This window comes from Oreochromis niloticus, linkage group LG23, assembly GCF_001858045.2.
Source record: "Oreochromis niloticus isolate F11D_XX linkage group LG23, O_niloticus_UMD_NMBU, whole genome shotgun sequence".
Classification (NCBI taxonomy): Eukaryota; Metazoa; Chordata; class Actinopteri; order Cichliformes; family Cichlidae; genus Oreochromis; species Oreochromis niloticus.
In genome coordinates this window covers 417,227-430,431 of record NC_031986.2, presented here as the reverse complement: position 1 = coordinate 430,431, position 13,205 = coordinate 417,227, and the positions used below count along the sequence as shown (strand labels likewise).

Sequence of the window (13,205 nt, the reverse complement as noted above, 5' to 3'; positions counted from 1 at the left end):
CTGTGCTCTTCTGTCATTGGCTAATTGCACTATCTGTCAAGGCACTTCCGACAACTCGGCAGCTCGGATGTGATGCACTGCTCTTCGGAAGTTACAGCGTTGTTACAGAGTAGCTCGTATCAAATCACACTAACATTTTAGAGGTATTAAACTTGTCAGGGGTCTTTCCTTTTCACCAAATGGCTTATCCAGGATACGGCGGAGTGAGTAAACTGTGTACTAAACACTGTTAAACGAGCTACAGTTTTTAGCAGGAGGGTTAGCTGTTGCTGGAGGCTCTTAAATATTTTTCGTTAAGTTGTGACTGTAGAGGTGCTGCATTTGTTCCTGTACTCATGTAGTAATTACTAATGTGGTGACTTTTCACCTACCGTAATTCAGGAGCTATATTGGCGTCCACTGTTGATTGTAAATGAACTTTTATACCCCGAAAAAATGTCTTCCGGGATGAAAAATCCCTCAGTGCTCGCCTTCAGTCTGTCAGCTGTGTATATGAAAAAAGGCTCGGCATAGAGTAACCTGTGAAATTACAGCAAGTACGATTATCTGTGCTAAAGACTTTCTTTATGTCTGTACACTGTATCTAAACAAGCATCGCAGAGTATTTGAAAATGTAGCGTATTGACAGTACTTTGTTTAGCGGACACCTTCTCATTGTTAGAACATTAAACATGCAGGGGAACAGGTTATAATTGTTTTGTGGTATGAAACAAATCAGCACTCTGATCAGTGTTTTACATACCAGTACTAATCTGCTCTCTATTTTCTGTCTCAGTATGGGGGCCAAATGCCAGGCATGCCACCACAAGGAATGCCAGGAGGGCCCATGGGAGGTCCCATGCCTGGGAACATGGGGGGTCCGATGGGAGGTGGGCCACCTCAAGGAGGATATGCACCGTATGGAAGCTATCCAGGAACATTTGGTGCCCAACCTCCAGCTGCAAATGACCCAATGTGGGGATACTTTACAGCCATAGCAGGCCAGGTGAGTTTGGATGCATGCAGAGTCTTTAAGAAAGTCACATTTTCCCTGCAGCTTTGATTTCATTTTCATATTTCTGGTCAAAAATGAGGCAGGCTCTGTCTGCAGATGTTCAAGATGTCGTGGCTGTCAGGAGCTGAGATCAAGCAGTAAAGGAGCTCTGACTTAACTTAAGTTCCCTCTGTCATCAGTGCATAGATAATGCATAAAATCTTGGCTGCTGGCCTCCAGTTCAAAACGGTGTGAGCACAAAGTTTTGCTTGATAGTGTGTGTGCTCAGCTGAGAAGTTGTGGCTTGCTGAGACGAGAGCAGAAAGTTGTTCAGTTTTCGAGAAAAAACTGCATTGGAAACATTACAAAACAACAGTGTACATGCACTTGCACAATGATGTTTGCAGTTATTGCACTCAAACTATTTTTGTTTAGTGGTTTTTATTCTGGGGTATTATTTCCTGTGGGAAGAAACGGTTTTTGAACCTACTGGTTCTCATCTTCAGAGACTTGACACGGCGGCCTGAGGCCGACAGGTCGAACAGTCTATGATATCTGTTGATCTGTGGTCATCATATTTTTCATATTTGTCGCATACTATAGTCTACCAAAATCTCATGGTTAAATGAGTTTTAAAGTATCAAGGTTAACGGTGGATTATTTTAATTTAACATTTTTTTTTCATCTTCACTTTCACTACCCTCTGTCACATCTTCTTCCTTTCTTTACTTTCTGCTACACAGACAAGACCCTCTGTAAGAATGAATCATATAGGACTAATATTAGTCTCTTAACCTGCCTACATGCCATTTTCAACCTTTTTGATGCTAAGGCATATCAGAGGTCAAATGTAAAGTTTTGATAATTATTAAAGTTTAAATAAGTGTCCAAACAGGCAGAGAGAGAACATGAAAACTATACAGAAAGGCCCCAGTTATGGTTTGAACTGTCTTGCTATGCGGTGACAGTGCAAACCTCTACATCACCATGCCACCCACCCTGCATAAGTGGTTGAAGAAATAAGTCACAGATAGTTAATAATTCTGAGAGTAAACTCTTACATGTCACCTCATTCACTCCTTCAAGCAATTCTAGTTAAAATATCTGTTAGTATCAGCCTGTCCTTCTCTGGTATCCCAGTCAGTGTTTGTTATAAGCTAATGTAAGCTGCAAGGTTTAAAGAGTGAGTGCCAGTAAAGTTCGTACTGGTCTATAAACCTTCCATCTGTTACAGCTGCTGGCAGTTCAGTAAATAGAAGTAAACACACAAAATAATAAAGCTATTGGTAGCATTCATTTGAATTGGTTGGTTTCCTGCCACAGGCTCGGGTCTTAAGTATAGTCCTCAAATTTTCAATGGTGTTGAGTTTGGGTGTTTGGGAAGGCCATTCCAGAAGCTCAATGTTAGGCAGCTTTATCTCTTACAGAGCCAATTTTGTTGTGTGTTAGGGATGATTGTCCTGTTGAAACACCTAATTGTGTCCAAGTTTCAACTGTTTAGCTGTTGATTTGAGGTGATGTTAAAGAATTTGGAGGTAGCTCTCCTTCTTCATTATTCCATCCACTTTGTGCAATGTACAGTGAACATAAGTATTTGAACACTCCATGATTTTGTGGGGCTGACAGATCTAGAGGAGATCTGTGTGGATGAGTGGGCCAAAATCCCTGTTGCAGTGTGTGCAAACCTGGTCAAGAACTACAGGAAAGGTTTGACCTCTGTAATTGCAAACAGAGGCTTCTGTACCAAATATGAACACTGATTTTCTCAGGTGTTCAAATACTTAGGTGCATCAGTGCAATACAAATAAATTCTTTAAAAATCATACAATGTGATTTCCTGAATTGTTTTTTTAAATGCTGTCTCTCACAGTGGGAATGCACTTACAATGTGAATTTCAGACCCCTCCATGATTTCTAAGAGGGAGAACTTGCAAAATTGCAGGGTGTTCAAATACTTATGTTCCTCACTGTATACAGCATAAAGAATGAGCATCATGCTACAACCATCATGCTTAACAGTTGATAGTGTTCTTAGGTTTGAAGTCTCACCTTTGCATCTCTTGTCATTGTGGCCTAATAGTGCAGTCTTTGTTTTGTCGTCCAGACCTTGGAACAGCGGTGAAGGATCAGGATCACTTGAATTGCAGATACTGGAATCTGCATCTGTTTAGAAATGGAAAGGTCCAAGAGACCTTTCCAACTTGTGTAAATCAGCAATTCTTCTTAGGTCTTCACTGAGTTCCATGCACTTTCCTATTCTTTTAAGTATTGGCCAATCCAATAAGGACTGCCAAAAAGTTTTTTTAAAATGGTCAAATAAATTCTTTTTTAAAATAAATCTGTTAGGAAAGAGAAATTACCAGTTGTATCCAATCATGATCACTAACAAGAAAGTAGTAGGCCTTGGCTTTGTCACATTAGGAAACCATCCAATTCCTAATGCAGAACCATCCGCACCACTTCTTACAGTTTAAGTGAAAAAATATGTGACTTCCTGCTCTGTACAGGATGGCGAGATTGATGCAGAGGAACTCCAGAGATGTCTGACTCAAGCTGGTTTTACTGGCAGCTACAGTCGTAAGTTTACTGCTTTCTCTTTAACTAAAGAGGTCGATGCTTGAATTGTAACAGTTTTACAGTGCTTAGTAAAGTTGAACGAATTTTTAAAATTGAAAATTGTTTTAATTTTGCAGGGCAGTTTATATCTTCAATATTGAGCTAAAAGTTGCAGCTAAGTGGGCCCTTTAAAGATTTGTTGCTGAGAGCAATTTTTATTGAGAAACTGAGGAATTTTCACTGTTACAGCTTGGCTTTTATAAAATGTTTGTGGACTGTTCAATGCATATCATTAATAAGCATCTATGTTTATGTGTATTTAAAAGGGACAGTGACTTAATTAGCAATTAATATGCCAGGTTTTCCCTGGCAGGTTGATGGCATATCAAATTAATCAACAAAACCAAACATTCAGACACATGTGCACAATAAGTATGAGCAAAAAGGACAAAAACACGTTAGCGACTTTCCCGAGATTACTTCACATCATGAAACCTGCTGGAATAACCAACAGTAATAACTTCCTAAAGCCGTCCTCTGGCCCGCCCCCTTATCCCTAATAGGGCAGCTCTCACATGTTTATACATGTAGTTCCACACAGTGCTGAGCTCCAAGAGAGAAGTGAAAGGCCCAAACAGTTATTGAAACACCCCGCAGAGTTAAGAGGAAGGATGAGGTTAACACACGTTGCAAGAATGTAACTGCACATGTGAAAGTTTGGTCGTAAAAAATACATCTTTACAGAAAAGTCACGTTTATGAAAACCTTCTGTTGGCTCTAATATTTGACTTAGGAGATTCTGAAGCTGTACAGTTCTGCCATTTTTGGAGTATGGCATGTTGCATTTGATCTTCATAGCCATTGGTCTATTGCTCATTGGACTGTTGACTGTCTATTATAAAGAAGGTAGTGAATGACTGAACAGATGAGTGATTTTGGACACAGCTACTGTATCTGTAGTGATTGGTTAACAGGTTTAAAACAGTGATTCAGCAAGTAAATTATCTGCAGCAGTCTTTGTTGTGAGCTAACAAGTAATCTATATCACCACCAGCTTTTTCACAGGAGCAAATACTAGTTTAGAGCTTTATTGAGAAACCTTGTAGTAGTCATAAGATTTGGAGTCAAATGGAACTTCTTTTAGGAGCTTCCTAAAACCAGACGTTATCTTGGGATGCTTTGAGTATGGTATTAGCTCTGAAAGCTGCTTTCAACCACCAGGCAGTACTCTTGTGTTATCTTTAAAATGAAAATAAAAATGTTGCCTCAAGTAATTTCTGACATGTCTATTATCTTTACAGCCTTCAGCCTGGACACATGCAGGATCATGATTGCAATGCTAGATGTATCCTTTTTTGTACAGTATCTTTGGTCTAAGTAGCTACAATATGCTGCTCGTCATATCCTAATCAAACTTTTCAGGTCAAATTCCTCAGATATATAGCAGGCGTGACACAACCTTTGCTTTGTTACAGCAATTACTGTCCTCATATCTGCGCTTAAATCTTAACCAACCTGTCACCAGAGAGACTTCACGGGCAAGATGGGTTTCAGTGAGTTTAAGGAGCTGTTTTCAGCTCTCAATGGCTGGAAGCAGAACTTCATGATGTTTGACCAGGATCGGAGTGGAACTGTAGAACCTCACGAGATGACTCAGGCTATCAGCGCCATGGGTAAGAGTCCTAACATTTCAGCATCAGATACTTGATGGTTAATATCATCTTTAATTTAGTGACACTTAATTAGACCTAATAATATGTGACTGGGTTTTACTGGAGTTACCACTTGGCCCTCACAGTGAGAAGGTACTGGGCTCCAGCCTCCAGGCTTCTCTGCTTGGAGTCTGCATGTTCTCCCTGTGCCAGTGTAGGTTTATCTGGGTACTCCGACTTCCTTGGACAGTGCAAAGACAGGCATTTAAGGTTAATTGGCATTTCTAAATTGGCCATATTTATGAATGTAAAGTGGATAAAGCTTTTAAACTGTAGAGAATAAAGTACAGGCAATATGACTTATAAAGCCACGGATTAATGCTATAAACAGACGATTCCATAACGGCAGGCCTTGATCTTGAGACACAGTACCACGAAATGCTGGTGATACTGGTTTTTATCATTATTAAATCTTTCAATTATTGTAAAAAAAATGTATTTATCTCTATCTATCTGTCTATGAAGTGCTTTGCAGCTTGCTTGCAAAAGACAGCAGTGAAGCACTTGTTTCCACTGTGATTAGAGAATAAAATATTGAGCTTTATTTTGCTCATAGGAGCGTTCTTGTGATTTCAGATCCAGTAGATTATTTCACAGTGACACAACTTTTGATCAGCAGATTGACAGGAATGATGAGCCTGATATTGTAAACCCCCCCCCCTTTTTTTTTTTTTACAGGCTACCGCATCAGTCCACAGGCCCTGAATGCTATTCTCAAGCGATACAACAAAGGGGGCAGGATCTTCTTCGATGACTATGTGGCCTGCTGTGTGAAACTCCGAGCTCTCACAGGTATGAGAAGACAGACGAGGTCTGACATGTTCAGTGATCAGCCATTGCAAACGCAGACATAGCTTTCATTTCACCTGTATTCCCCTGCTGTTCGCTGTAGCGTGCTGCGACGTTCCACTTTGCTCCATCCTTACGTGTGATTCACGAAGCAGCAAGAAATGATTTTTTTTGAAATCGTGACCCTGATCTTACTCTGCCTTTTACAGACAACTTCAGGCGGAGAGATGTCATGCAACAGGGATCTGTCACCTTCCAATATGATGATGTAAGTATTTTATATGTCCAGTGTTCCAATTTAGCTCTGCCCAAATCTGCTTAGATCCCCTGGTTGTTGTGTTTGTGGTGTTCCAAACACCTGTGTTACCCATGCAGGAAAAAAAAAAGATTTCTCCAGTGTTACTCTATTTTATTTTATTTATTTATTTTCCTGTCCTAATCACCAGTCACGGCCATATCACAGTCCGAGTTAAGCCCTTTGCAGACATGAATAGGCAGGATTTGGACAGCATTATAGACATTTTGCATTGGTTGTGTTGAGGGTGTGAGTTTAGTGCACTATTCTTACATCAGCACAATGTAAACTTAACAGTAGAAAGTTACGAGGTTAAAGATCAATTTAAACCTGATCTCAGTATATCTGACTTGCTTTTTCATATGCACTTCTTTCAAGCAACGTGTAGAAAACTTAAGAACTAGAGTGATAGTCCCCTCCTCACTTATACCCTTTATCGCACTGGAGCTTTTCCGTTGCACTGACAGGGCTCCAAGAAACTATCATAGAGGTTTTGCCCTTGCACACCTGTACACCCACGGTGTGAAATGTTCTCAGCATGACAAACGCAAGCACGGTGTGCTGTGCAGAGGGCCCAGGACGTGATTGCAAGCTGTGGGATCCTGCAGCAGTTGGGGGTTTGCTAGCATCTCGCGTTAGCTTTAAAAAGCATTTCCTGTTGAGCTGCTGTGGATGACCAAATTTACCACTCTTCCCCCTCTTGTTGACAGTTTATCCTGTGCACAATGGCCATCTAAGTGCTGTCGTCTGTCCCAAACCATGAGGGCAAGCTGTTTGTGTGCCAATCAGAACCTAATTCTGGATTATTGTCTCACGGGAATGCAAGGGAAGGCCAGTATACTTAAGACTGTGCGGCAACAGGAAATTCACCCACTGCTTGTAATGCTCACTATAATGCATTAATTGTGTATTTTACACAGGGGTGTGCTGAAGATGTACACACAAATTATAAATCAGCATTGAAGGGCAATATTTTAAAGCCTGTAATAGAAATGTTTGTCTTTCAAAATAAGGGCACAAATATTATAATCTTAAAGTTTACTAAAAAAAATGTAATCTCATAAAATCTGCATGTAGAGGCTTCAAAGAGTTTCATCATAAAGACTTTTTTGGATTTGGACTTCATCCTAAATAAAAAATGTATTTTTGATTTTCAAGAGATTTTATTCAATAACCAAACACCTGTTTTAACAGAAATTGTAAGATATGCTAACAACGTATCGCTGTTAAAAAGTTATTTTATAAAGCTACTATTTTGGAAATCCTCCTAAATCATCTAAAGATGGAATACAAAGATCCTCTGATGTGCCATTAGACTTTCTGAATGTACGCTCCAAACACCTTTTGCAGGACTAACAGGAAGTGCATCACGAGTCACAATTGATTGCTGTTACAAAAAACATGTTCATTTGCTTTTTACATTAAATGTTTGACAGTAATGGATTTTGTCAGCTGCTGTTTTCTCATTTGCCCAACCTGATGTATACCTCTGTTTTATACAATTTACAAAGCCAGATGCATATAAATTTCATTTACCAAGCAAACATGACTTTGAGCTGATTTGTGTACCTGTCAGTGATGACTGTGTTGGAAAAGTAGATTGAGATCTGCAGTCTGTTCAAAAATGTTCATGTGTTTGAGATTTTCCAGCTGGGAACGTTTCAGCTTTTCCCTTTCATCCATTGACAGAATTTTTGGAAAATCAGAATAGCGACTTTTAATCAGTATGCATTCTGTTTATTTATTTATACAACTGCGAATCCCCGCCCCCCCAAGTCTATTTACACAATATACTTTATTTCTTTAAATATAGTTAACAGAAACATTCAAATTAGCTGTTAAGTGTTGCATTGTATAAAATACAGTGGCAAACATTTAAAAAAATGCATAAAAACAATTGTGAACAGCACTAGATTTAAAAAGTGACATATCGAGTACAGCAAGTTTTCTAATCTCTGTGCAAAAGTCTGCAAATCCCAAGAAAGTTCATTAGATGCCTCTTCAGGTGTTGGACATGTCAAGTACTAGTACGACTACACATGTGCTTGAGAAAGAAAGCTTATCCTATCCAAAAACGGCAGGAAACATTTTTATCATCCTGTAAAGATCTTTAATCTCACCCATGTTAATCGTGTATTCTCTCACTGCTTGGTTCTTCTGGAAGGACAAATCTGATTTCATCATTTCTCTCACATCTCACCAAGCTTTTGATCACGTCTACATGTATTATCGAGGGGTGTGGAGTCAAAGGATCAAATGCAAGCCAGGCTCTCTTCAGAGAACAGCGAAGTTCTGGGTTTGAACTTGCTTGTTTCAACATACTGAATGATCAGAGGGAAAGGTCCCAGTAAAAATCAGCAAATCAATGTGGAAAAAAACAAAACAAACTCTGTGCAACACATTGCCTTCAGTGTTGCCCATCTCTGCTTGCTACATTGAGAGGCTACGCATGACATTAATCATCATCATCGTCCCAGCAGTAGTCCACAGCATTCCAACAGAGAGCAGGGCTTTTGGAAACAAACAAGGTACATAGAAAAATAATGGCAAATTAATACTTTGTTTTAGAAAAATAGATGTAACTGTTATTTCCAAGTCTCTGCGGATGAGTCATGTGCTGTAATTACATATCAATATGTGTCACGCAGACCTTTTTATAATTGTTTCAAGTGCAGTCTCCATGCAATACACGAGCTTGTGCTGGACTTTTATGTAGTTAGAAAATTAAAAGGACTAATTCTCATCATGCAGTCTAATGTAAAATGGTTTGGTACATTTACATTTGTGGAGAAGCAGGTTTTTGGTGTGTCGGACTGATGTTTGTAAAGGCTAGAGCAGGCGAATAAAGGTAAGGCCGTTTGGAGGCTGAGCTCTGTCCTCAGCCGAAAACATGAAATAAACCTTGTTTAAGATGATTTTTAATCATCGTGCTTTGTTAATGTTCACACAGGCACGATGTTATTTTAGGAGGATAATGGAAGACGTAAAGCAGGCAACTGAATGAAACTAACCTCCAGCAGTTCCTTCCAGCTTTCAAGAGGATTTGGGACGCTGGTTCCTCTCAAGCAGTCTCATTCTCAAACACTTGGACTTTTATGTCAAGGAAATCAGTTTGAGTTTTTAATTATTACTAAAACATTATTTTTCTGTGACAAAATGACAAGTGGAGCTCTTCGTTTGAAAGAATAATACCAAGTTAAGATGAATTTTAATAGGAGGTGTAAACGCAAAGTCCACTTTATCTGATGTATCCAGATACAGATAATAATAATAAATCCTGTATGTGTGCACAAAAACTGAAATGTGTACACATATTCTCACATATTCTTTTCTTCTTGTATGAACCGGGCATGTGTATTAGGAAAATTACCTTCTTTAACCATGAATGGATTTAGCCAATCCTGTTACTGATCTTTTGCATACAAAAACTATGGAACTTGTGTGAAACACAACTTCCCACACTAGTGGGAACTGTGTTCTGTTGGTCTCAGTTCTAGAATCAGAAACAGATCAAAAACTAGTGAATATGGGGGAGGGGGGGCAGCAGAAGCAAGAGCTCTGTATGTGTAAAGCAAAGGGCAGCAGGTGCAGGGGTTAAAAAAAAAAAATACGAATACCAAGGCATCAATAAGGTCCTCCAATAAACCCCATCCTTATGTATAACCACTACACACTATTATTATTGTTAATTATAGCTCCCACAAATCAAAAGCATTTACCAGATTTAGTGTGGCTCAGTCACACTAGAGTGGAAATACGGCAACAACATTGGTTGCCCTGTGATTGCACTGAATCGTGAAGCACCCTCAAGCTTCAAATAGGGCAATGGCCCGTCTCCAAACAGGAAACTTGGACTGATCCTCTCACACAAATTGGCAAAGGTTTGCATATAATTGCTATCTAATTTAGGAATAAAGTCGGACTACAAACATGTTGCAATGAGGCAACGTGTCAATAAGGGCAACTCTCCTGTGATGAGTCTCTGCAACAGCCCACTTGATTCAACTGGTTGCTGCTAGTTGTATACTGGTTATATTCCTGTATCAGAGCCTGTCATTTTGCAGTTATTCTGCTATATTGCAAAAACAATTTGTGGAGGAATTTCTGTTTTAAATATATAAGGTTCTGGCTGGACTCTGAATCTATATAGCTAACGTGAATTTCTATTTAATTTCTGTGCATCTAGATGCTAATAGATTAGCAGTTTTGACTAATTGCAATTGCAATTCCTCACAGATAACTGCAGTAGTGGTCACAGACCTGGTCCCCATCTTCGAAACAACTATTTAAGAAGCAATAAGATCCCAAGGTTGCAGTAATTTTGGTCACGCCACAATCTCCACCCACTGTTTTCTACAGTGTGATAATGATTAAATAATAAGAAATTTAAGCTCCAAGACACTTTGTTTTATTTCCCTCATATTATTACTGATCTCCACGTCAGCATGTCAAACTTGACTTACTCTGAGAAAAACACGTGTACGCATGTTCTGAAGTGTGTTTGACTCATCCTTTGTCCAGCTTTTTCATGCATATTCATGGTTTATATATTTGGCTACTGGTAAAAGTTGGATTTGTGTGTTTTTTTTAAATGGACTAGCTTAATAAGCTACAGGAAGGTTTTGGAAAAGTTCCTGTTGGTGAATTATCCTGAAAAGACTGGAAAAAACAATACATGTTGTGAACTTTCTGTCACAAACAGCCATCAAAGATTCATGCTGACTTTTATCAGTGTCTCGTTGATCACTACCAAAACAGAATAGGACAACCAGACAGCAAGCTGTGCTTCACACTGTAAACCATCACAGGAAAAAAACAAAACAAAAAACAAACTTGTCCAAACAGCCTTGACATAAACGTCCTTCACGTTTTTGACTTCCTCACGGTGTTAATCATCTCCATGTTGTGGTCTTAATTTTTTTTGTTTGTTTCTAATAATTAAAGTGAGCTAAAATGTGTGAAGCTTTACATCAGGTTTGCTCTATACAAGTAAATTCATCCACAGCACAAACGCTATGTTCTTCAGCTTATAGATAATTAGTTCCAGAATGTATTTAACTCTAGAAACATACCAGAAAATCCACTGTGGCTCCTCATCGTTACATCATTATTGCTTTCAAAGATTGACAAAGTTGTCATTGTGCTATGGGACATCCATGCAGCCTCTACACACTTCAATATTACATCCTGTAATAGGAGCTGAATAAGAACTGGTTTTTCATATGTCATGGCAATGTGGTGTACATTAGGCACGCTAAACATACAGACAGCTTTCCTTGCCAATATGTGATTGCACCAATTCATTTGGAGCTTGAAAGCTGTGGAGTGAAATATAAACTTAGCACAAAAAGTAAGGAAGTTTGTGTTTGGTTGGTTGTATCAATGATTCTTGTCCATAAATGTCATACTGTTGGAAAGCTTGTTTATTTCCCCTTAAATGGTGCCACATTTGTAAGGAAAATGCATTTGTGGGTTGAGCAGCAAAGTTAAGTATGTGATTGCCAAACAGCTTATTCTGTGACCAACACAACCACATTGGCTGACTTGGGTCAAATGGTGGTTGTAAAATGGGGCACCAGCACGCAGCACTGTGCTACCAAGCTGGTGACTAGGATGAGGAGGAGGTGGAAGGTGAGGCCCCTGTTTTATAATTAACAAATTGCAAATATTTCTTGTTTCTTCAGACTTCAGTCATTTAATTCAATAAACAACACCAAACAAGTCAATAGATAAGCTGGTTTGGCATGTTTTTCATAGTTTCAACCCACATACTTAACACATACTTAACACTGCTGCTCAACCCACAAATGCATTTTCCTTACAAATGTGGCACTATTTAAGGGGAAACAAACAAGCTTTCCAACAGTATAACATTTATTAGCAAGAAGGATTATTACAACAAAGAAATAATCGACCAAACACAAATTTCCATGCTTTTTGTGCTAAGTTTAGAAATGCCTTGGAAAGAGTTTCAAGTAGCTTTGTTTCCTGTGAGGAGGGAAGAGTGGTGGAAAATGAGAGTGGAAAGCTACAGTCTGTGTGCAGTCTGTGAGCGTGCTGAGGCCACCCCTGAATGTATGGTGGTTTGCACTGTGTGTGAGGAACATGCAACAGAAGACAACATGAGAAAAAAAAAAAATCATGCATATCTTTTAGGAAGAGCACATTAGGTGCCTTGAGTTGCTGGCAGTGTTCTATTTCAAACATGTACATGGTAGATGATCACTTTACATGTGGTAGTAATATAGTGTATAAATACCTCTGTATAAATGGATTTTATACATCTAAATCGGAGCACGGGGCAGGGACAGAGCAGGGAGCTAGGGGGTTTTCTCGAAAGGAATGGAAGAAAGTCTACAGTTTTTTTTAACCTTTGCATATTTAGTCTCTTTCTTAAACCCTGAGTCAAGCTTTAGAAATAACCTTCAGTCATTGTCGAAGGGTTCGGAGTGGGGGGTGGGGGCTACTTCCCTGGAAGCCCCGGGTCGGAGACTGGCCTGTGGAGTCCCAACATTCCTGAGCTGCTGGGGACATCTGGTAGAGAGGCTTGCCGGCTTGATGGGAAATTCGGTGGATGTTGGTGGTGCTGCTGCTCTGCTGAGTCTAAGATGTCTCTCTGCTCAGTGTTGGTGTTATTCTCAAGCAGTCCAGCTAAGTCCCCATTGGGATGAGTCTCTGCATGGAGAAGGACTGGGGAGGTTTCTTTGGATGTGTTCAGGGCTCTCTCTGAGCCAGGGCTCTGAGGATGGAACAGCACAGTGGAAATGCACAGAAATTAAAGAAAGACTACACACAGCAAGCGACTTTCTATCACATGACATAAACCCCTGACAGCCGGTCAACGTAGAGGCGGTTTTTGGTAGTTCTTTCCGAGGCTTTA

The 13,205-nt window shown here is 39.5% G+C and overlaps 2 protein-coding genes across 5 annotated transcripts in view; one reads left to right on the top strand and one right to left on the bottom strand.

Moving 5' to 3' along the window:
• The first annotated feature begins 36 nt into the window (after positions 1-36).
• gca (grancalcin) lies at positions 37-7,869 on the top strand. The gene is made up of 8 exons (XM_003459624.2): positions 37-203; positions 776-985; positions 3,481-3,550; positions 4,831-4,874; positions 5,055-5,202; positions 5,920-6,033; positions 6,240-6,298; positions 7,036-7,869. The coding sequence occupies exons 1-8, from the start codon at positions 180-182 to the stop codon at positions 7,060-7,062; spliced, it is 696 nt and encodes a 231-aa protein (XP_003459672.1). The 5' UTR covers positions 37-179; the 3' UTR covers positions 7,063-7,869.
• Positions 7,122-13,205, bottom strand: part of LOC100704753 (potassium voltage-gated channel subfamily H member 7) — an 82,952-nt gene continuing 76,868 nt past the window's right edge. For all 4 annotated transcript variants that reach the window (XM_019351259.2, XM_019351260.2, XM_019351261.2 and 1 more), the window contains one exon: positions 7,122-13,064. In XM_019351259.2, coding sequence (XP_019206804.1) covers positions 12,789-13,064 — 276 coding nt within the window. In that variant the 3' untranslated portion in view covers positions 7,122-12,788. The remainder of the gene's footprint in view (positions 13,065-13,205) is intronic.